At 39.5% G+C, this 21,838-nt stretch overlaps 1 protein-coding gene across 1 annotated transcript in view; it reads right to left on the minus strand.

The window, feature by feature from the left end:
* Window positions 1-21,838, minus strand: part of COL25A1 (collagen type XXV alpha 1 chain) — a 162,861-nt gene that overhangs the window by 47,750 nt on the left and 93,273 nt on the right. Inside the window, exons 15-19 of the mRNA XM_074950733.1 lie at window positions 8,584-8,646; window positions 7,071-7,139; window positions 5,997-6,041; window positions 2,690-2,734; window positions 1,253-1,330 (exon numbers count right to left, since the gene is read on the minus strand). Of these exons, the coding sequence (XP_074806834.1) occupies window positions 1,253-1,330; window positions 2,690-2,734; window positions 5,997-6,041; window positions 7,071-7,139; window positions 8,584-8,646 (300 nt within the window). The remainder of the gene's footprint in view (window positions 1-1,252; window positions 1,331-2,689; window positions 2,735-5,996; window positions 6,042-7,070; window positions 7,140-8,583; window positions 8,647-21,838) is intronic.

The raw sequence follows: 21,838 nt of genomic DNA on the forward strand, positions 1-21,838 counted from the left end.
TCAATGTTCATTTCTAACTATATATTTAAAATTTTAATACGTAAAGCACCTGATCCTGCAGTTCCTCCAAAGGTAAAATTTCCACTTCAGCTATTCGCTTTTGTCTCTGTGAGGACTAGGAGCAGACCCAAAGAGAGACTCACTTATGTATTTTGTGTCTGGTCCTCTAAGTCAAAGATACATAAACTCTGCAGGGTTCTTGCTTGAACTGTGGTGATAATTTCTATATCATCGTTTTCTGTGTTGATGGACTAAGATGTCTCATTTTCCAGTGACACATGAAAAGCAATGGGAGGCACGAACTCGAACAACTGTAAATTGGTCTGAGTCCTCCAGGCTTCTTTATGATGTCTTCCCAAATTGTATAAAAATTCATTCAGACAGAGGGACTGGATCCTGTGAACTCTGTCAACTTCTACTTACATTCTGAGAGGTACTGAGAACCCACTGAACACTGAAAATTCCTACAAACTCCTATTTAAGTTAAAAGTCCCAGAACCTCCAAGAATTTGGCACAATGAAAATTGCGGGTGAGTGCTTCCATCTCATAGGACTGAACTGGTAGTTAGCAAGACCACCAAATACTGTTCTCATAGCTTGCAAGTCACCCTGGTACACTTGGCTTTCATGTGAACATTCACTCACCCTTTTTGTAAAACACTTATTTTTCTAGGGCTGAGTAAATAAGGTGGCCAATGCTTAAGTCTATTTAATATATTTACTGCTAAGGATCCTAATTCAAGATGCTGATTGAATCCACAGCTTGCTAATGGAGTCAAGTGAGTTGGTTTCCAAACCTCAAAGTTTCTGCTCTTTACATTTTGTGGAAAGAGTAAGAGGAGGAGGAGGAGAAGAAAAAGAAAAAGACAAAGAGAGACGGTCAATATTATTCTACTTGAACTGAAAAGCAGACACTTCTGTGGGATCTGTGTAAGTGGTTTATTAGATGAATTCAGCACTAAAAGCTGTGGAGCCAGCAATGAATCAGTTCTGTCCTCATCAGATGATGTCAATACAGTCCAAGGAATATATACAGCTAATTCCCTCACCACTGCATCAAGGAAACTCTTTGTCTAACACCAGCAAGAAAATCTAGCTTCCAAGCACAAGAGATTCCTAATTAATATTTCCAGCAAATCTTTAAGATACTATGGTGGAGTAATTTCATGTCCTGTGCAAAACAAAAGTATAATTATGCCAAAGAGTTGTTCTTTCAGTATTTAATTATTTGAGCTTCTTTATGCTCACATACCTGCAGAGCTTCATGGATATTGCCATTGTAGTCAATTATCTCTGTTGCACCTTGATCTCCCTTTTGTCCAGGCGGGCCCTGTAACATATCCCCCAAACACTACATTATTTGAATCAAGCACACAAACTCTTAGTGACTGATTGTTCTATCCTAGTCTCTCTTAGTCTGTCTGAGACTGTTTCATTCTATAATCAGCATTTGTTTGAAAGATCTCCCTGAGCTGAAAAGTTCAGGGTTGCTAAGATCCAGGTTTTGGTTGGCCCACGATAGAGATTAGAACCAGAAGCAAAGTTTAGATCTGAATCTTGTGTCTCCATTTGGGCCCCATAACTCATTAGTTTCTTTCTCATATTTTTATATTTTAATTAAAGAGGTTTTCAGAAGCATGAAACTCATTCTATGAAAAGAAATATTGACCCAAGCCTCTTTCACATTGCAGCTGAGTCTGTGCTAGCAACAATGTTATTTAAACACAATTATCGTAAGCATGTTTTCTGTACGGTTTCCATGACGTACTGTAGAGAAGGGTTGTTTTCTGACACTTGCACTATTTATTCATTCACATTTGTTCCCTGAACTTTTTTGTAGATCTTGGTACAGTACATTTTATCATTTTATAGCATTTTCAATAAATCACAGACTGCAAAAGTTAGTCTAAAGCCAAAGGTTGTTTTAAGAGGAACAAACATTTTAAAAAACATGAATATGAATGAGTAAATCATAACACAGTGAATTGTGCTCCAAACAGTAACACCGATATATAAAACTATTTAGATAAAACACTGAAAGAAGGTGCTGTGTCAGGCCTACTCTCTTGGATCATTCAAGTAAAAACCACATCCCATCTATGAAATTTTGCAAATCTCAAACATCATCGTCCAATCCAGAATCCCGCTATCCTCTCAGGCAGCTTCCCAATCGACTCTCTCCCTTCCTTAGAGAAAGTCTGGGGGAGAGGGGATCTTCCAGAAAGGTGGGATCCAGACAATTTAGGGATTTTATAGGCTAGATCCATACCAACACTTTAAACTTCACCTGGAAATCAAGTGATTGCCACAGCAGAGCACATATTTGCCAAACAGCATTGAAGGCTGACTCATCTTCTATGCAGTGTTGTAGCTGTGTCGATTCCAGGATACTAGAGTGACAAGGTGGGTGAGCTCACACAGAGCTCAAAAACTTGCCTCTCTCACCAACAGAAGTTGGTCCAGTAAAAGATATTACTGATCTTCTAGGCATCTAGAGTATGATTTATAATATAGATTTCCCTGTTGACACTGAACTCCTGTTAGAAACCCTCTTCATGCCACACCTATGTCAGCAACAATCATGTTTAACCATAGCTGGTGCTAACTCACTTTCACCTGTAGCTGTTGACGTGGCCTGCGTGTAACAATTGAGATTCCCATTGGACAGGTTAAAATGAAGTACACTTACCCTAGGACCTATTGCTCCTGAATCACCTTTGTCTCCAGGATGACCCTATGGAAAAGTAATATTCGTAAGCAAAAAAATATAAACAATCCGTCCAATAGTTTTTATTGTTGGTAGTTTAAATATTTTTATTACTGTCCAAGTTGAGCATATACTTTATTTTAAAAAACAAAACAAAAAAACTTGACCTGGGTTTATAAACCAATAGAATATGGGTTTTAGTTACATAGGGATAATTCCACTGAAGTCAGTGGAACGTAAGGATTGAGACTGTTGCAACTGAGAACAGAGTTCGGCTCTTTGTATGTAGCATTTACTATATAATGCATTACCGGGGTTGCTTTGGAAATAACAAAGGATCAAATAAAAGGCAGACTGCAAATTCAGTCATTTAAACAACTTCCCCATTCTTGATAGCATGGATACCCCACTATCAGAAGCTTTACAAGAAAGCTCAAGGGGTAAGTCACTCAGGGTATGTCTACACAGCAATTAAACACTTGTGGCTGGTCTGTGTTGCTGACTCAGGCTCACAGGGCTTGAGCTGCAGGGCTGTAAAATTATGGTGTAGATGTTTGGGACCCTCTCCCCTCACAGAGTCCCAGTGTCCAAATTTCGACAATGCAATTTTACAGCCCCACAGCCCAAGCCCTGTGAGCCTGAGTCAGCTGACATGGACCAGCCACGTGTGTTTAACTGCTGTGTAGACATACCCTCAGCAATTGCCACACAACTTCTTCAAAAGGGATTTTTCAAACCACACATGCATTTCTTTCTGTGCTCATTATTCCCATTGGGGTTGCAGAACTTCTTTCCTCAGCCACTGCCTCTCTTACCACCACATCATCGTTGTCAACATGTAATGATTTCTTTGCCCTAGTATCCCAGATGGAATAAAGATCTTTATCATCTCACTCATCTTTTTCCTCCTGGCTGTCACTAATAAGCTCAGAGGGGTGGAGAAAACTTTATCCATAAGGGCAAACTCTGTGAGTGAACCTTGTCTTCATAACCTGAAATCTAGTGCTTGGGACTTATTTCACATTCATGGTCACTTTCACAACAAGCTTTCTTGTTTGTCAGTAGTGTCAGTAAATTCAATTAAATACTGCTACTCTTACTCCTGTTTGGATCTATACTTGCTTTTGCAATTCTGGTATGGACAAGGATTATTAATTCACTGATGATACGAGAAGGGTGCATATGAGAAAAAAAGAGAGGTGCATAGTGGGAGGAGATACTAACATTTCTGCCATCTGGCTCTATATCCCATGTCATCTTCTCTGCAGCAGGAGAGGACTGGTGGACATGTGGCTAGGGCACTGGCGTATTGCTTAAAAATCTGAGTTCATTTCCCTGTTCTTCCACACGGTTCCTGTGTAACTCTGGGCAGTCACGTAGCCCCTCTGGGCCAGATTTCCAAAGGTATTTAGATGCCTAAAAATGCAGATGGGTCCCTCGATAGATTTTCAAAAGTGCTCAGGTGACTAAGTCCCATTGGGAATTAGGTGACTAATCTGCTCAGGCACTTTTGAAAATCCCACTGTGCACCTTTCTGCATCTTTAGGTGCCTCAAAACCTTTGAAAACTGGTCAGCTGTGCCTCGGTGGCCTTTCTCTGAAAGGGGAACAAAAATAATACTTCTCTATCTCATTGCGATGTTGTGTGGATACCGACCAGAATATCAGGGAGGTGATCAGATACTACAATGATGGAGGTCTCAGAAATAGTGCTTATCATCTCTCTCTCTCTCTCTCTCTCTCTTTTGACAAGCTAACACCTTTATCAACCTCCCGCCCCTCCCAAGGGCTCCCTTTTGTAAAAGTCAATGCTGACAACCTATGGGTGAAAAGTGCTACTAAGATCATCCTGCACACACTGAATTTAGTGGTGAAAATTCCATTGACTTGGTATAGGATCAGGCACTAAGGCCAGGTCTACACTACAAAGTAAAGTTGACCTAACTTACGTCAGCATACAGCTGCCACAGTAATTACATTCCCTGCGCGTGTCTACACTTTGCTTCTTGTGTCGGCGGTGCACGTCCTCAACAGGAGTGCCTGTTTTGATTGTGGGATGGCTCCTGAAAGCCAGTAACAGCCAACGGAAACAATGTGTTCTACACTCACGCTGTGTGATCTAATTACATTGACCTTGACTCCACACTGCTTGTGGAAGTGGTGTTATTAAGTTGGTGTGGCAGGCGAGTTACATCAGTGGGAGCAAAAATTAAGCGTAGACACTTCCATAGTTACATTGACCTAACTCTGTAGTGTAGACAAGACCTAATAAACCACATTATTCTGTGAATAATGTTCCAATGGAGACCAAGTTCCTCAGCACAAGGAGGAAAAGAAATCAGGAGTATTTAATTGTTGTTTACACCACCTTGGTTCTGTGAACCACTTTTTATATTTTATTATTCACTATGAGCATATGCTTAACTTTGTGAAGTCAATGGGACTGAAGCACTTACTTAACTTTAATTGTGTGCTTATGTGTTTTGCCAAATGGAGATATACTGCCAATTGAGGGTTGACATTGCAAGCAATATAGAAATGATTCTCAGCACAGCTTTGTTCTCTCAAAGTCATTTGATTAAACAAAAGAATAAATATTCCAGTTTTATTTTGTGTGGACCCCATAGTATAAACTGGCAGACACTAGTAAGATTTTGCAAAAAATATTGCAAATCCATTGAAAATTTTTACTTTCACTGATTTTGTATACACTATGGTATTGAAGCTTTAACTTTTTGCCAAGGTCCTTGGTAGTTTTTCAACTATCTAGAAGACAAATCTGAGAGACCCAAGCCCGGTACATCTCATTGCCCAAGATTCAAAATAAACATCCACGAACCCCCCTACAAAACATCAGCAGAATAACAATAAGAAATTATATTTAAATCAAATACTTTTCAATGGCTATTGGATCAGCAAAAAGTAGAAAGTACCAATTTTAACAGCTTTTTCCTCCAATCCCAAAGAAAATGGATTAAAACACAACCATCAAACAGAGAGAGATAAAGCAGGTACATGAAAAAAGAGAACAGACAAAAAAGAGACTAATCATTTTAAGATGTTACAACAGAGAAAGAAAGAGCACAATCATGGTGTACAAAATATATAGCACTTGATTCTGCAGACCTTACAGTTAAAAAGCCCAGTGAAATCCCTGGGAGTTTTGCTTGTATGAAGACTGCAGGATCAGTTATCATTTCTTTCTACATCAAAGTTGATGTGATATTACTAATAATTTGCCCTGGAAATCTTCATGTCACACCAAAAGAGGCAATTCAGTTGACACTGACCTTTGACCCCTTTGGGCCTCTAGTTCCAGATTCGCCTGATTTCCCCTGCGTGAGGAAGACATAGAAGATGGGCAGAAGAAAAATGAGAGAGAAAGGAAAGAGCAGAGGAAAAGAGAAATTAGTTCTGGCTATTAGTAGTAGAGAGCAGTGGAAACACTTTATTTTCTATGAACAACCTCATGAATCCATCTAGTTTAGCACCCAGAATAATGAATTAGTATCAATGCGCTCACACTGTCGGTTCCCTTCTTCCACAGGAATTCCACCAACTATTCTCTTACTGATTCTTGCAGACGGCTGGCACAAATAATTTTGCCTTGCAGGGGGTGCCAACTGTACTGCTAGGCCCACCAAGAACTGAGAGGTTAATAGACCCGCTAAGTGTTTACAGGATAGTACTGCTAAAACAAAGTGTTACCACAACAGTTTTCCCAGGAAGTATAGATGAATAAAAATCTACCTGACAGAGAAGCCGGACTACCATTTAAAGATATGCTAAGAGTAGAAAACTCAATCACCAATCCAGTAGAAAATGCTCGGAAGATATTAAAATGTATTGAGGATTATTTCTTTATTTTTTCTTACAAAATTAGAAAACAAGAAGCAAAATGGATTTTCTCTGAACTTGAAAGGTCACAGTGTTCAAAAAGCTCAAACTATGGTGCTTATAGACACATCAGGGCAGAGCTTCATCTTTTGTCAATTGCCATAGCTCCATCACAATTTATACCATCTGAGGATCTGTTTCCTTCAGTCCAAATAATGGATTCCACTAAGGGCCTAATTCTGCAGTTCTGAACCTTATCCTACCACTGACTTCTGGACTAAACTGTAGGTATGTCTACACTGCAGCAGGAGATATAATTTCCAGCTCAGGCAGATGTCCACACACTAGCTGTGATTGATCTAACACACTAAAAATAGCAGTATAGCCATGGTGGCAGAGGCTAGCTGCCTGACTAGTAGCAGTGTACAGGGATGAATTTACCTTGTTCTCCTTTAAAGCTCATTTGCAAAGTTTTGTTCTGGTTATTTGAAGCAATTATTGAAATGCCAGTGTTAAATCAGGCTGACCTTTGGCCCAGGAACTCCAGGTTCACCTCGCTCACCCTTTCCAGGAGGCCCTGCTTCTCCTCTTTCACCCTGTCAAAGATTACAACACACATGTATGTACGCATCACAAACCACAGGCAGCCTTTAGTATAGAACAAAGTCAGTTCAGAAAAACTAAATAGGATGTACTTTCAAGCTCATCTGAGAGCTATAATGAGATGGAGAACATTTTTCCTAGGTAAATTTACAGCATTCCTGAAAGCAGAAGTGGATGTTTTCTGTAACTTAATCTGAGTCATTTTCTGTTGAACAAGACTGTATTATCTGAGAAACAGTATGTAACAAAAGACCAGAATAAGACAGACCGAAGGGAGCAAAGTTAAAGTAGTGCTGCCTCTTACTTCCCTTCTCACAATCCTGGGGTGAGTTAGTTCCAGTGATCTAAATGAGTGTAGGTCATGTGATGGGTAAGAAATGAAGAGGTGGCTTTTTAGGAGCCTATTGGCAGCCGGTGTAGCAAACAAATCACTTTTGCTGGCTCACCCTGGTTAGGTGAGCAGCTGTATTCTGCACAAGTGAGAGCTGTGGAGTGCTTTTCACACTTCGCCCAAGGTAAAGTTCATTGTAGTAGTCACATCTAGAAGTAATACAGGTGTAGAATACTGAGTTGGGGTCTGCATTTAAGGGGTGGGGATGGCTAATGAAGCAATTAGGGACTCTAGAAGCCTAGGAATAAATCATGTCCTCTCGTAGAAAAGGACAGAAACAGCACCACTCCATAGTTAAGATTGAAACTTTCCATTCAAAGCTTGTTTTGCATTCTCCAGCATTACCTTAAAACACATACATTTTAAAAATGGAAAGCTGGCTTCAGAATTGGTCTGGAGTTCTGTTTTTTTCTTCCAAATCTGAAGTGAATGGGACAATAGGTTCACTAAATTTGGCTCTCAATTGGTGAGTCCACAAGACTTCAAAAATTCTTTTAACTTTATTTCCCACTCAGTTGCAAAAGAACAGACAGAAGGAGAGAGGAAGAACAATGTTTTTATTAATGGATTTATATATTCAAGATCTAGTGCACAGGATCAAAGGTTCATTGCTTGGAGTCCATTTCTTAATAGTTATTAAGATAGATTGTCCATCCTGGCATGTTGGCTCTCATGGCCTAATTTAGGCATTTGGTAGCTTTAGAGAGGCTACGTTGACTAAGGCAGCTAAGGAGCTTGAGACGGCTATGAATGATTAAGTACTCTGACTTTCTGGTTTTCTCAGGGCACGCTGCAGGCCAATTTAAAGTAACCTGGGTACCCAAAGCATTAATTTTAATATTTCCAAATTTGGGGCATACTTTAAAGTTTTAACCTGAACTCTAAACTTTTTGGCAGTTTTTTTTTTACAAGTACCACATTCTTATAAGGATTTTCATCCTTAAATGACTGATTATAGACCCTCAACTTCACTAACTTTTTTTTGGTCATTAACACAAAAGAATCCAATATAATATGGACGAGTGTGTGGGAGAAGCTAAACTTACCTTTGTTCCTGGTAACCCTGGTAATCCAGGTTCTCCCTGTGGACCAATGAAACCTGGTTCACCCTATAACAGATGAAAGCATATTAGATTATTCTTCATTTAATTGAAATTTATTACAATAAAATCAGTTTACTTTTAATAGTATTTTCCCTGATCCTTCGGGCTTTCCAGCTGTGATCCAACAACTATAGAGAGATTAATTAGGGATGATTAATTAATCAGGGATTATTTCCATCAGCATACTTCTTGGAGCAAAGCTTCATGTAGTTTGAGAAAAACAAACTTGAAAGCTGCAAATCTTGTTTTTATGAAGCTAAGGACTGTTAACATGACCCTAGATTATGCTGCAATTTATCAAACAAAAATCCACCATGGCAAGACTAACATCATGGTGGATTCAGGGAGTAGATGGGGTGGAGTAGGTGGGCTTTCATTCCCTGTACCCTCCCTGCCCATTTATCTGCAGACCGGAATAACAGGTAAGTAGCCCCTGCTCTCTCCCATCATGGTCAGTCGCAATCTGAACACAGCTGAGTAGGGAGTAAGGAGGGTCTTGACCCCTCTCACTCCCCTGCATGTCTAAGGAACAGCAGTGACAATCACGTCCTAGATTAGCAACTACACAAAGTTTTAAATAACTCTGTATGGTCTGTAAGGGACAAACCATATGTTTTTCTTTACAGGCTCTTCCTGAAGGAGGCCTCATGGTTCCTAGCATTACATTTTCCCCCATGAATCTGAATCAAGAAGAGGTTTAGCTACCAGCCATCATGAGTGCCGGTGGCCAAAACACTACTGAGCTAACAATCGCTTTTTAAAAAAATGTTCACATATAAGTTTCAGTGGTATCCCCGGAATCTAAGAACGAAAATTCTACTTGGCTCTATGCAGACTGATTCTTCTGGGCGCTGAGCACCCTCAGCCCCTGCTGAAGTCAGTGGGAGTTGAGGAAGAACAGCACCTCACAGCAGCAGATCATTAATGGCTTCATTTAAAAGAAATCACAAACACTTGCTATTTTAAATACCTAGAATGACAGACACATCCATATTCCTTGTTTACAAAATTATTTACATTGATAAAGGGAGACATATAGTTGAATAACATTTAATTCCAATTAGAAAATAAAGGGAAGTATCAACTTGCTCATCGGCATGGAATTACAGGTATGGTGCACTGGTGAGAAAAACAGTGCAGGTTATGAACTCAGGGAGGTTTCTTGCATCTTTACATATGAAAATCACTGCTATCATTGATCAATGTACCACTGGTGGTATGAAATAAAGGCCAGCATATCTGCTAAAGGACAAAAACAGAGAGAGGGGAAGCGAGGAAATTAGTAGGAAATAAATAATGCAGAAGCATGTATTTCTTAATGAGGTTAGAGGGTATGTTATAACAATAAAAATAATCCTATAGTTCACATGCTGTCTTTGTAATGTAACTGTGTTAGTGCATACCAGTGAGAGTAACCTTTGGGTATTCACTGTGGAAGGAGGCATTCCCTTTTAATGAAAAAAGCACTTCGCCTCCACAGCCATGGAATTTCAATAATTTATTTTAAAATGAGGAAGGAGCTTGACAGCTCAAAATTATTTTACAGCACACCAACACAAACTATCACCTGGTCAATTCGGCAGATTTATTACTTGACTTGTTAATTATGATTTCTAGGGGAAGAAACAAGTACTGATTCCATGACCCAACTTCTGTCTATCAGTGGCCAGGCTTAGAAATGTTATACAAAGATCTTAACAAAAAAGCTTTTGGGTTGAATTCTGGCAGAGCATTGTGCATAGGCTCATACCAGAAACTTCATACACTGTAAAAGGAGTGCTGGCAAAATCTTTCCACTGCAGTCCCAGCCTTCCCCCAAGCCTGGAGAGAGATTGCTCTACAGGTGCTTTGTACCAGAAAACATGGAGGACATTGTCAGAGGTCTGTGGTTTTACTTCCATGATCTGAGAGTGCAGGGTTTATATTGAGACCTGCTTTAATATTTTATCAAAATAGTTTTCTATAAATTGTGTAATATCCTTGGGCCTGGGATAGTTGTAGTGGGAAAATCGAAGTACATAAAAGGCTTCCACTTTCTCTCTTTATCTGCAAAGCTCAGCCCATCATATTCCTACTTTCCTTCTGGAGCAAGGCATAGGGGTGAGGCATTAATCTGTACAGATACAGAACTATAACCCTGACCTGGGAATGACCCCTAAATATAACCCATCTGAGTGGTTTATTTGTGCTCATAAGGGGGTTCAGGGAAGCTCTGGATGGGCCTTCTGCCAGCCAGCATTCTGGCACCTACTATAACTGCTTTTGGACCACAGATAGGAGTGTGTTTGGCAAATCATATGCTCATAGAATTATTCTTTTGTCTTTTACTTTTTCTTATGTTCAGAAAAAAGTCCACATCTGTTAATGTTCCTGGATGATAAGTCACCTCAGCTCGTTTCAGTGATATTGTACTACATTTCTCAATGTAATAATGTCACTGATGCAAACTGCTGGGGTGAGGGGGCTACAGTTTACAGACAGAAATATGGTTTATAAATACCTGTTGTGCCATTTTAAATAGAAAAAAATACTTGTTGCCCTCAAAAATACATAGGTTGATGTGCTTAGTGCCACATCTATGCGTGTTCATATACTTTACTGTGCTGCCACCTGCCAGGGCCATGCCCCTTGTGGCTGTTCTCCGCCCCTTCCCCCCACTCCCCAATATCTTAAGGCCTCCTGTGGAGATTGGGTTGATACTTGCAAATGCCCTAAAAACTCCTGCAGCTAAAAAAAGGGAGGAATTAGGACATCAGCGGATGTTCTCACAGATTTCTGCTTCTCCAGAAGAGCAATCTGGCTTCTGGTGGCACTTCTGAATGTCTCAGCAGATTCAGATTTGGTGTGGGGTCCAATCTTCACAGACTTATGAGCAACTTGACATGAAGGACAAAGTACCTTACCTCAAGCTTTTTGTCTAGTGTAGACATGTCTGAAATGTATAAAGACAAGGGCCAAATTCCAAACTCACATTATGCCCCGTAGGGAAGTGGCAGATGTGCAGTACTAGTAGTGAGGGAAAATAAATCACATCCGATGAAGTGAGCTGTAGCTCACGAAAGCTTATGCTCAAATAAATTTATTAGTCTCTAAGGTGCCACAAGTACTCCTTTTCTTTTTGCGAATACAGACTAACACGGCTGCTACTCTGAATCCAAGCTACTGTACTTGAGCCAAGAGGGAAGTGATAGATAGACAAAATGGAAAATTGATCTAATCACTGCAGTTCCCAGGGGCCACAAAGCAGGGGAAGGAAAAAAAAAACGAACACAGCTCTGCTTATAGTCTTCCTAGATCATTGCTGGAGCATGGTTATATCTCTGTACTCAAGCACCAAAACCAGGAAGGGCACTGTGAACCCGGGACCTGTTGGTTCCAAATGGCAGATGGCATAGGGATGCATAAGGGTTACCGGGATCCCATTGGTCTGGTATCTACATACTATTTTGCCAGTGAGTGTCACATAGGTCTCTACTGAAAGCCTGTGTCACACTGGTCCTCATAATAATTGTGAATCTTATGTATGGATAATATTAAAAGAGTTATGTATATCTACATTGATAATTATGTCCTTAAGGTCTGTGACTTGGGACTGGTCACCAAAAGGTGAGAAACAGATTTTTTTCAGGCAGAAGATGTTTATCTATCCGTCTACATGTACATTGATTATTGTATGTGTCACGCCTAATTTTATGGTCTGAGCAAAATGCTTATCAAGTGACTGCAAAGTCTCCAGGGTAGATCCTAGACAGGAAAACAGACGCAGCAAGGATTATCCTGTTTGCAAGTGAAGACAATGGATTTTTGGACTACAACTGCAGAGACACAGACAAACTCCGGATCTTTCCACTGAGGAGTCAACATGACAGTGTGCTTGCCTCATGAATGGAAGATCACAGCCACACCTGGCTCTAATGTGCTGGAAGGATTTTGGGTGACCTTTTGCTCTGTATGAAATGACAATGTCTCGGAAGTTAAGTTTAGGCTCTAGCATGCGTGCTATGATTTTATTTTATATGTAACCCTTCGTTTCCAACATTTCAACTTGCTATAATTGAATCCCTGTTCTTTGTTACAGAAACTTATACTTGCTTTCTCAATAAACAAATCTAAGTGCTGTGTGTTAAGCGAAGCTGTGTTCTATGGTGTAACTGATAAGCTGTGGTGTACTGTTTCTTTGGGAACAGAGGACCTGGGAAGGCACAAATGGAGTATAATGTATTTTCAAGGAAATTCGCATGACCAAATAGGTAGCTTTAGTGTTCAAATATAAGAGTGATTTGCAAACAGAACTAAGTTTCAAACTTTAAAAAAATCATTTTTTAACAATATAATTTATACATTGGCTGTGTATCTCTAACATCTGCCAGCTCTTCAATGTAACTACAGCATGTTTACTGACAGAAAATATCCATAAAGAGTACTTATGTGCCATTCACAATACTTGCAGGTAACTCTAGGAAGCCCATTCCCTGGCTTTTCTGTCAGCTACTCATAAAGGAAACGTTTGCTTTGCAAACAATATATGTTCATCATACCTACTGTATAGTGCTAATATTGCCAGATTTCTGCTTTATCATAATCTACGCTGCTCAGATAACAAAGCAAATGACTTATAGGTGTGTGAAACATAATGAAAACAAACAGTTTTATCTCAGTAACGTACGCTGATGCTCCTGCAATGCAGAGGAAAAGGGAAAATCATTTTGATTAGTCCCTGCTACAGACTTGACATAGAAGCCATACAGGATTATAGCTAGAAAATCAAGGACTATGATTTTTTAAAAATAATACTTGACAGTAAAAATCTAACCCAGCATATTGCCACAGGAATACAACAGTAAGGGTTGGTTCTGATCACACTTGCACAGATCTTTTACACTGGTGTAACAATTGACTTCATTGCGGTTACTTCTGATCTCCATTGGTTAAGTAAGATGAGAATCAGGCTCTAACTACTGTGGGATGCAGTATCCTTTAATGTAAGGACATAATGCCACTAGGATTCACGGTACCTGCTGTCACACACACTCATCTATTTTAGTTTAGTAAAGAATTTTTCTAGTAGGTATGATAGGTGAAAAATTCACCGCAGTGCAGAGCACTCATGCCAAGCCCTCTACCCCCAACTAGGGCCCACATGAAAGGCTCAAATAGACCCTCCAAACTGGGGTTAATGTCATCATAGATGATTAATCATCATTTGCTCTTGTGTTATTCTGTTTAAAATGTATCCTCAAAAAACTAAATTCACCTTGCATCACTGATTAAGTAAGCAGTAGGTATCTTTCACATCTGCATTTAGTCATCTTTACTTCAGCATCAATAGGCATAAGGTGCTGGGGACAAAAGCTGTGGTCCTGGAAACCGATTCTAGATATAAGCTAATGCAGCTTGCAGTCGGGTAGCAGATAAGTGTCATGTCACCATCCAGACAATCCACAGATTCTCAGACCCTGAGATGCTGAAGTGAACACTGCTGTCTATAAAATCAAGATGACCTTTAACCTTGACTTATCTAAACACCTGGTGCAGTTTCTTAAAGCAAAACAGAAGTTTTATCTTTGAAGGATCTATTATAAGCAGATCGGGCTGCAGGAAACTGATCTGGGGGCATGAAATATTGAAGGTGACATGTTAGGCAGGCTGGCAGGATTGTGGTAGGAGATTGGCCATTGGTATTTTCTAGAGGATCAACAATTCCTCTACTAATAGTACTGCCAGGAAGCTTAAAAAACCCCCACAGAGAATTGCTTGTTTGTATTTTAGCTTAAGATTTTTGTGTTCATTAGTTATGAAACACTCGCTTAGCAACTGTCATCCCAAAGACAGCCCAGGTTTTCCAACTTTTCAGACCAAGATGTTATTGATTTGTCGGGATTGAGGCAAGTTCCATCAGTTTACTTGATATCAAGATACATTCCAAAAATTATTAATTACTTCCATTATGCAAAAGGACCTATATCATTTGTTGTTATTTGTTACACTGGTAGACCAGATGTCTGCTCATGCCAAGGTCCCAAAGCCTCAAGTGAACACGATCAAATGTGTAGCTGGAAACCAGTCTGACTCACCTATGTGTTAGTATTGCTAAAATAGGTATTAGACTTGTACCAATGTGTTTAGACTTTATGAAATACTTGTAAGTTGCTGCGTCCATTAATCTCACTTATAATATCTCTAATCCATGCAGTAAGGTAATATTGAAGTGTTTGTTCTGTAACGTACAAATGTGCTCTCTGAAACTGTAAATCCAGCCAAGAAAGAAACATCACCAAGTGAAATACTGGTTTCCACCCATGAGGAGGGGCTATCTCTGTCCCATCAGGAGTACCTACTGAATCCAAATGGGCCATTCTAAGCCATTAAAGAGCAAGAACTTTGTTGATTGCTCTCAACACAACCATGAAGAGGGGGACATGCCGAAGCACTCGTCCTATCATCTTGGCCTCAAGACAGATGGGGACAAAAATTCCTGGCCAGAAGGAATTAGAGTTAATTTTTATGCAGTTCAGACTCTAAGAGGCAAAGATTCCTAAACATAAGCAAGAGATCCCCAGGATTAACCTGAGTTAGCCCTAAAGGACTTAAAGAGATGGCATATTTCAGCATTCTACCACCATCTGAAACCTAAGACTGCAACTCGTGTGTGTGTGTATGTTTACCTGTTTCAACCACATAAATAACTCTCATTTCTTTTTCTTAGGCTTTGTCTACACTAGAGACCTTACAGTGGCACAGCTGTACTGAGGCAGCTGAGCTGCTGTCAGTTCTCTCGTGTAGCTGCTCTATGCCGACGGGAGAGCGCTCTCACGTCGACATAATTAAATCATACCCAAGGAGCGGAGGTAGCTATATCGGTGGGAGAAGCTCTCCCGCCAACACAGTGCTGTGCACATTACCACTTATGCAGGTGAAACACTGCTCAGGGGAGCGTTTTTTCACGCCTCTGAGTGACATTAGTTTTGCTGACATAAGTGGTGGTGTTGACATGGCGTCTGTTAATAAACCTTTAATTAATTTACTAGAGGTTTGTCTACAAGTGTTGTCTGTGGTGTGAGATCTAAGATGCAAATTGACCTGGGGTAAGTGACTGGTCCTTTGGGACTTGGAGTACCCTGAATATTTTGTGATCTTTGGTGTAAAATGACCATCTATCACAGTGTCAAGCTTGCCTGGGTGGCAAGATAGTTCAGAATGCCCCAGGGGACTGCCTGTGAGTCCATGTTAAGGCTGCATAGTGCCTGAGGAGTTTACACTTGTTAGTTGGTTGAATGTGATCACATCAAACCACCAGAAACAATAATCCATACCTCTTTGTTTTCACTATGAGTGTTCATGCAATGCAGAGTTGCTATCTTGGCAAATGACAAATTACAAAGATACTTTTTGCAAACCTCGTTAGTATTATTTTAGCTCCTAATCAGGTAAACACGGGACATCAAAATGAAAAAATGTGTTAGTCCATTAAAACAAATGGTGTGTCGGACATCTAACAGAATGTAAGCTAGATAGATATTTAGCTAATATTTTATACTTAAAAGGGCTTCCAGATTCAGCAATAGGGAAGCTTGTAATTATGTTAAACTTTTTTTTGAAGACAGTCTACTTTTTTTACGAAGATTATTATCTAGACAAATTCTTCAGTGGCTGTTTCACATTTATCAAAACTTTTATGGGAGGAAGTGGAGACAAGCTTTAATATGAAGGCTAAGGGTAAGAGCAACACCATTTACTGTGGGTATCTTGCTTGCCATACCTTGCAAATTTGTACTTTACTTTTAGCCCCCTAATGGTGAAAACACCACCTGTTGTGCTAACGGCATTTTAATCACCAGTAATTTGTTGAAGGATTTACACTGCAACTTATTAGCTGTAGATTTCTAACCACTTACTGACTTAGGTTGTGTCGTCATCTCACAGTTCATATGCAGATCAACAGAATTATTTAACACTTAACACTTTAAATAGGTCTACTCTGCATCAAGTGCCTGGAAAATATTTCTGTAGCATATGGACTTTAAAAATAATATAAATATGCTGCTTAGAATAACACAAACTAAATATATATGCAACAACTGTTGGTAAGTAGTATACATTTGGTTGCAAAGGAGTAACTAGGGCTTTGCTTTTATCATAAATGTTCTAATGACATAATTTCTTTCTCAGTCAGAACTATGTATGCACAAATAAACTGAACCTTAAAAACAAAAATTGTATCAAAGAGCCTGACAACTTTTTAAAAATTTGCTGACACCTTTGACCTTCTGTTGGTGGTGAGAGAGATGCTTAAGCTTGAAAGCTTGAAATTGTCTCTCTCACCAACAAATGTTGGTCCAATAAAAGATATTACCTCACCCACCTTGTCTCTCTAATACCCCGGGACCAATGCAGCCACAACAACACTGCATATTTTTGACCTCCAGCATTCAGTGATGCAGAAATTATATTATTACGGAATTTAAAGATATTTTAATTCTCTCATTGAAATACTTATGTAAGGCAATAAAAAAAATATGGACCCAATTCTCCCTGCCATAGAAAAAAATCTTGCCAGGGCAAAGACCCTCCCAGAACACCATGTGAAGCTGTGTTATAGTGATCAGAGGTTCCTCGGTCTGAAGCGTTTATGGTAGTTACCTGGAAGTGGGAGGGCAAAGGACATTTAGACCAGGAATCTCCAAGGAATACAGGCTTAAGCCTTACAGACCCCCAGTCAAACCTGCCAAGCACTTGTCCTTCCCATTTGACAAACCACTCACTCTACCACCCCAGTGCTTTACTGCAAACCCCTCTTTAAAGTTAATATTGCTCCCAGCATGAACCTCTGTAGCTATATGCTTTGGAGTTCTCTGCTAATGGCTGCATATGGCGGATCCTCCACGACCCACCAGCCCCTTGCTCAGCAACGTACCACCCGCCCCGCCCCCATGCACACTGCAGAGCCCCAGACCCAAGATAGCCCACTGCAGAGAGGGTCCAATCCATTTTTTCAATGCCCTCTTCCATTTGTGCTCCTATTAGCAGGGAGAGCTATGGACTGTGCAAACGGAATATCCTCATTTTATCCAGTCGACCAGATATATAGTTAGCCCATCATACATAGGGATGTGCCAGCCCTAAAAGACTCTCATGACTCATGCCTAGGCATATTTAAAATAGAAACAATATGAGCTGTATTCCTTCCTTTATGCTATTAAGAGATTTAGAGGCAGATTGAGATTAAAAAGAACAAAATAAAGCAACTTCAGTGAAAGCATCAGGCCTGAATTTGAGCCACTGCCTCCTCTGTTGAGTCTCAGACACTGGCATCTGCTGTCCTTTAGTTCCTATTTTGCTTTCAGAAGGACTACAATAGTGAGCTTACGGTAAGGAAATGAAGGGGGTAAAGGTAAACTCCATAAACAATGATCCACGTTTTCTTAGACCTCTGTTTTGATTTCTGACACTAATTCAGAATTGGCTCCATAGGTGCCCATTGCACAGGCTCCCCGGCTCCCTCATCACCCATGAAACCATATTTTGATTTTCTGATCAACCCAGTTGCCTAATCAACTTCTTAACTTGGAAAAATATCTCTGGTTTTGTATTTATGACCATTTGTTCAGTTTTTATGATTCGTTAGAGGCAAAATGTATTATTCTTTAACCTCCCTAAAAACCCAAAGCTTCAGCTTATAACCAGACTCCGTTTTCTACAACATTTATTGCCTTTTAGTGAGTCCAATTTTCATTTTAAGAAAAGTGCAGTGGTGCTTGAAAAATATGTGCTGATTTGCAAGGGTGCTAAAAGTATCAGCAATAATTCTGACGAATGTGTCATGATTCTGCATGCATTAGTCATACAGAATACTTCTTACTTAAAGGCTAATTAGAATTCAAGTCAGCACGATACCTGCTTTTGAGGATTACAGTAAAAACATTTGTTGTAATAAGAGCTTTGTTTTTTCCTAAAGGCAGCCAACTTTTGCAATGATTGATCTGCTAAATTATTAGAAGAAAAGAATGAGACTCTATAGTCTGTCCAAAAAATTGTTTTCCTCTAGAACCAAGTTAGATGATAAATTTAAGGGGCTTTTGTTGCTAATATTAAAAATGAACTGCAACTGTTTTTACTCATTTATGACTATATAAAATCAAGAAAACATTTTCTATGGTGGCATTACATCATAAGAGTGTTTTCAGTTTACTATTTGAGGTCTCCATTATGGCTGATAAAATCCCTGATTTCTGAATACATGGGTCCGCTAATTGGACTCTCAGATTATAACTGGATTCTAAATTTGGACTGACTTTATCCGGCACAAAGAAGCAAATTAAAAGACACTGTAAACCAGTTTCACTCTACCAAATCCATCTTTTAACCTGTAACAGCTTTTGGGGAAACAGAATTCACATCCTGTGTTTCAGTTACTTATGTTTTACCCTTTTCTCACTTCCCTAGTACGTTAGTGTCTTTTCCAGGAAAGAAATCCTAGCTTTTGTGGATTTAGAGGATATTGTTTCTGATGGATTGCAAAGAATTGCATATATCCTGAGGAATGCCATAGCAAATGCTCTTGCCACCTGCAACAGTTAGTCGTTCATTCACAGTCCACTGTCAATGAGGAGTTCATATTCTGGGCTTGATTTTCAAAATTAGGTCTGGGCAATTACATGCCTAATTTGTGCAATTGCCATAGTGACATAAGGAAATTAGATAAGTGGGCATGCAAATGTACAGTTAGTTGTGCAACTACTTTCTGTGCATCCAACTATCTGATTTATGCATCTATTACAATCCTGGTAACGGCATATTCAAATTAGGTGTACAACTGTGTATTATTTTTGTACATATAATTCCATGTACCTACTTTTGAAAGCAGGTCTATAAATCAATGTAACAAACAGTATAAACCCTCCTGATATTACTTCCTCCCACTGTCCATTTTTATCACGACACACATTTCATTGAACTCTACTCTCCAGCATTTGACCTGCATGCACTATCTACTTTTTCTACTCCCAGAGATATCCTACCCCCAGGACATCATTATTTGGATGAGGAAAGGGTAGGAGTTAACCAACCTGCATGTTTCACCAGGGATTTCAAATGTGGGCACATGCATATTAGGAAGCTGTGCAAGTGTTCACAAAAGATAGTTTGGGGATGAATTTCTTCAGTTTTCAGTGACTTCAGTGAGCTGTTCAGCACTTCTGAAAATCAAAGGATTTTTATTTAGATGCCAGTCACAAGGTGAACTGCTCTGTTTAGAGGGGTTCAAGATCCAGCCCTGATCTTTTTTCTGATTTCTGCCCAGAAAGAAGGAATTTTTGGAATGATGGTCTCTAGGACTAATAAAAGTTGTAGCTTGGCAGCCACGCATGCGTGAAACGGGAGCAGAGATATAAGAGTTCCCTTCTTCCCAGTAAGGGAGACACCATGGTAAACGTAAGACCTGTTGTGAATTTTTTTAAAGAGAGAAAGGAAAACCTGAAGAACACAGGAATGGCTTGTGGATTCCTCTCTAAAGAGAACCAGGCAAAGGATCTACCATGCCTTGGAAACCTGTCAGCCCCTCTAATGCCAAAAAACAGAGCAAGGACTAAACAGACCAGGCCAAAGAAAAAGAGAATAGAGAGTAAGCATCTCCATGGCAAGCCAGTTCAATAGCATCTAAATAAGGGATTTAGGATCCTAACTCTAGGCACCCAGGTTTGAAAATTTTGGCTTTTGTTTTTAAAGTTTTGTCTGCATGGGAGTCACTTTTCTATTGGATGCAAAGTTTATTTGACTCTTCCAGAACTTAAAACTTTGGTTCTGAAAAGTTTTAAGTATTTCAAACAGGATTCTTAGGCCACTAAGTCCTACTGTGCAAGCAAGGAACAAGATCCTGGGATATAGTAAGAGAGAGAAAAAATGAAATTCAAATACAAAATATAAATGAAGGTTGGAATTGTCTTTGCTTTCGATAAAGCGAATATGGGACAGACCCTGAGGTCCTTAGCCAGTTTTTACTGAGTCCTTACTCAGGCAAAATTTCTAATGATGTCATGCAGCTGGGAACAGAGTATGTTGGCTTGGATCGAAATCACATGGCCTGTATAAGCAACGATGTAGAAAGATGTAGGTGACTGAGCTGGCAACTCTATAGTCTCTCTCAGTGTTGAGAATAGAGCAAACTCTTATATGTAGATCTTTCCCTGTCACAAAACAAGTAGGGCAGAGAAGCCAAATCCTTCAATGAGAGTTTGCTTGAATAAGGGCTGATTTAAAAACTCAGCTGGGACCTCAAGATTTGCCCCAGTATTTGTCTCATAAAATGAGAGGAACAAGAAGACAGATCATGTCTACTGTTGATGGAAAGCCTGTTCTCGCACAATATACGATATTGGGCCAACTATTGCAAACAGCTCATCTTCTGGTAAAGGTAAAGCTGGGATAATGTAAAATTTAATGACTGTATTGATTAAATGCCACAAAATTGAACCAGGCTAATAGAATACCTTGAGAGAAGGTCTAGAGATCACAACTGAATGAAATTACAAATGCCTCCGATTTCAATAGGTGAGCCATTTTGTATGTACTTTTTATGACTTCTTGAAGAGTAGGATAAAACAAAGTTACTACATTTTTGTCGTACTGAAAGTATTCTGCATCCTTTTGGCATCAGTAATAGGGTCTTACTAAAGGCTAACATGAGATGTCACAGAGATGAGTCAATATTCTGTGTTTAGGTGCTTTACTCATTTTCCTGAATGACATGGTGGAAAACATTCAGATGCTCATTAAGTTTCCAGCCATTCCTAAACAGCAACAGATGGTCAAGAAAAGTTTCTACAATATGTCACAGCTGGCTTCACCACAGTCCTGGAAATAACTGACTGAAGTTCTGTACTCTCTGTGGCACCTTTGATAATGAAAGGGATGAAAGAGATCAGGAAGCACTCCCAAAAGATCCATATGCATACAGTGAATGAGCCAAGGAATATAATTAATAACGTCTTTGTCACATATACTGAATTCACACAAGATACTAATGTGCCTTTCAGATGCTGCCACTCATTCAGAGTGAAATCATGTTCAACCAATCTCTAACTGGCTATCTGGAAGGTATACTGAACTGCTGCATTAAATAACTAATTGAATAATTGCACATTATGAAGTTGAAACTTTTCTACTGACTGATGCTTATTAATGTTGTAAGTGACTTTGGCTA

Source organism: Natator depressus, chromosome 4 (genome assembly GCF_965152275.1).
Source record: "Natator depressus isolate rNatDep1 chromosome 4, rNatDep2.hap1, whole genome shotgun sequence".
Taxonomy (NCBI): Eukaryota; Metazoa; Chordata; order Testudines; family Cheloniidae; genus Natator; species Natator depressus.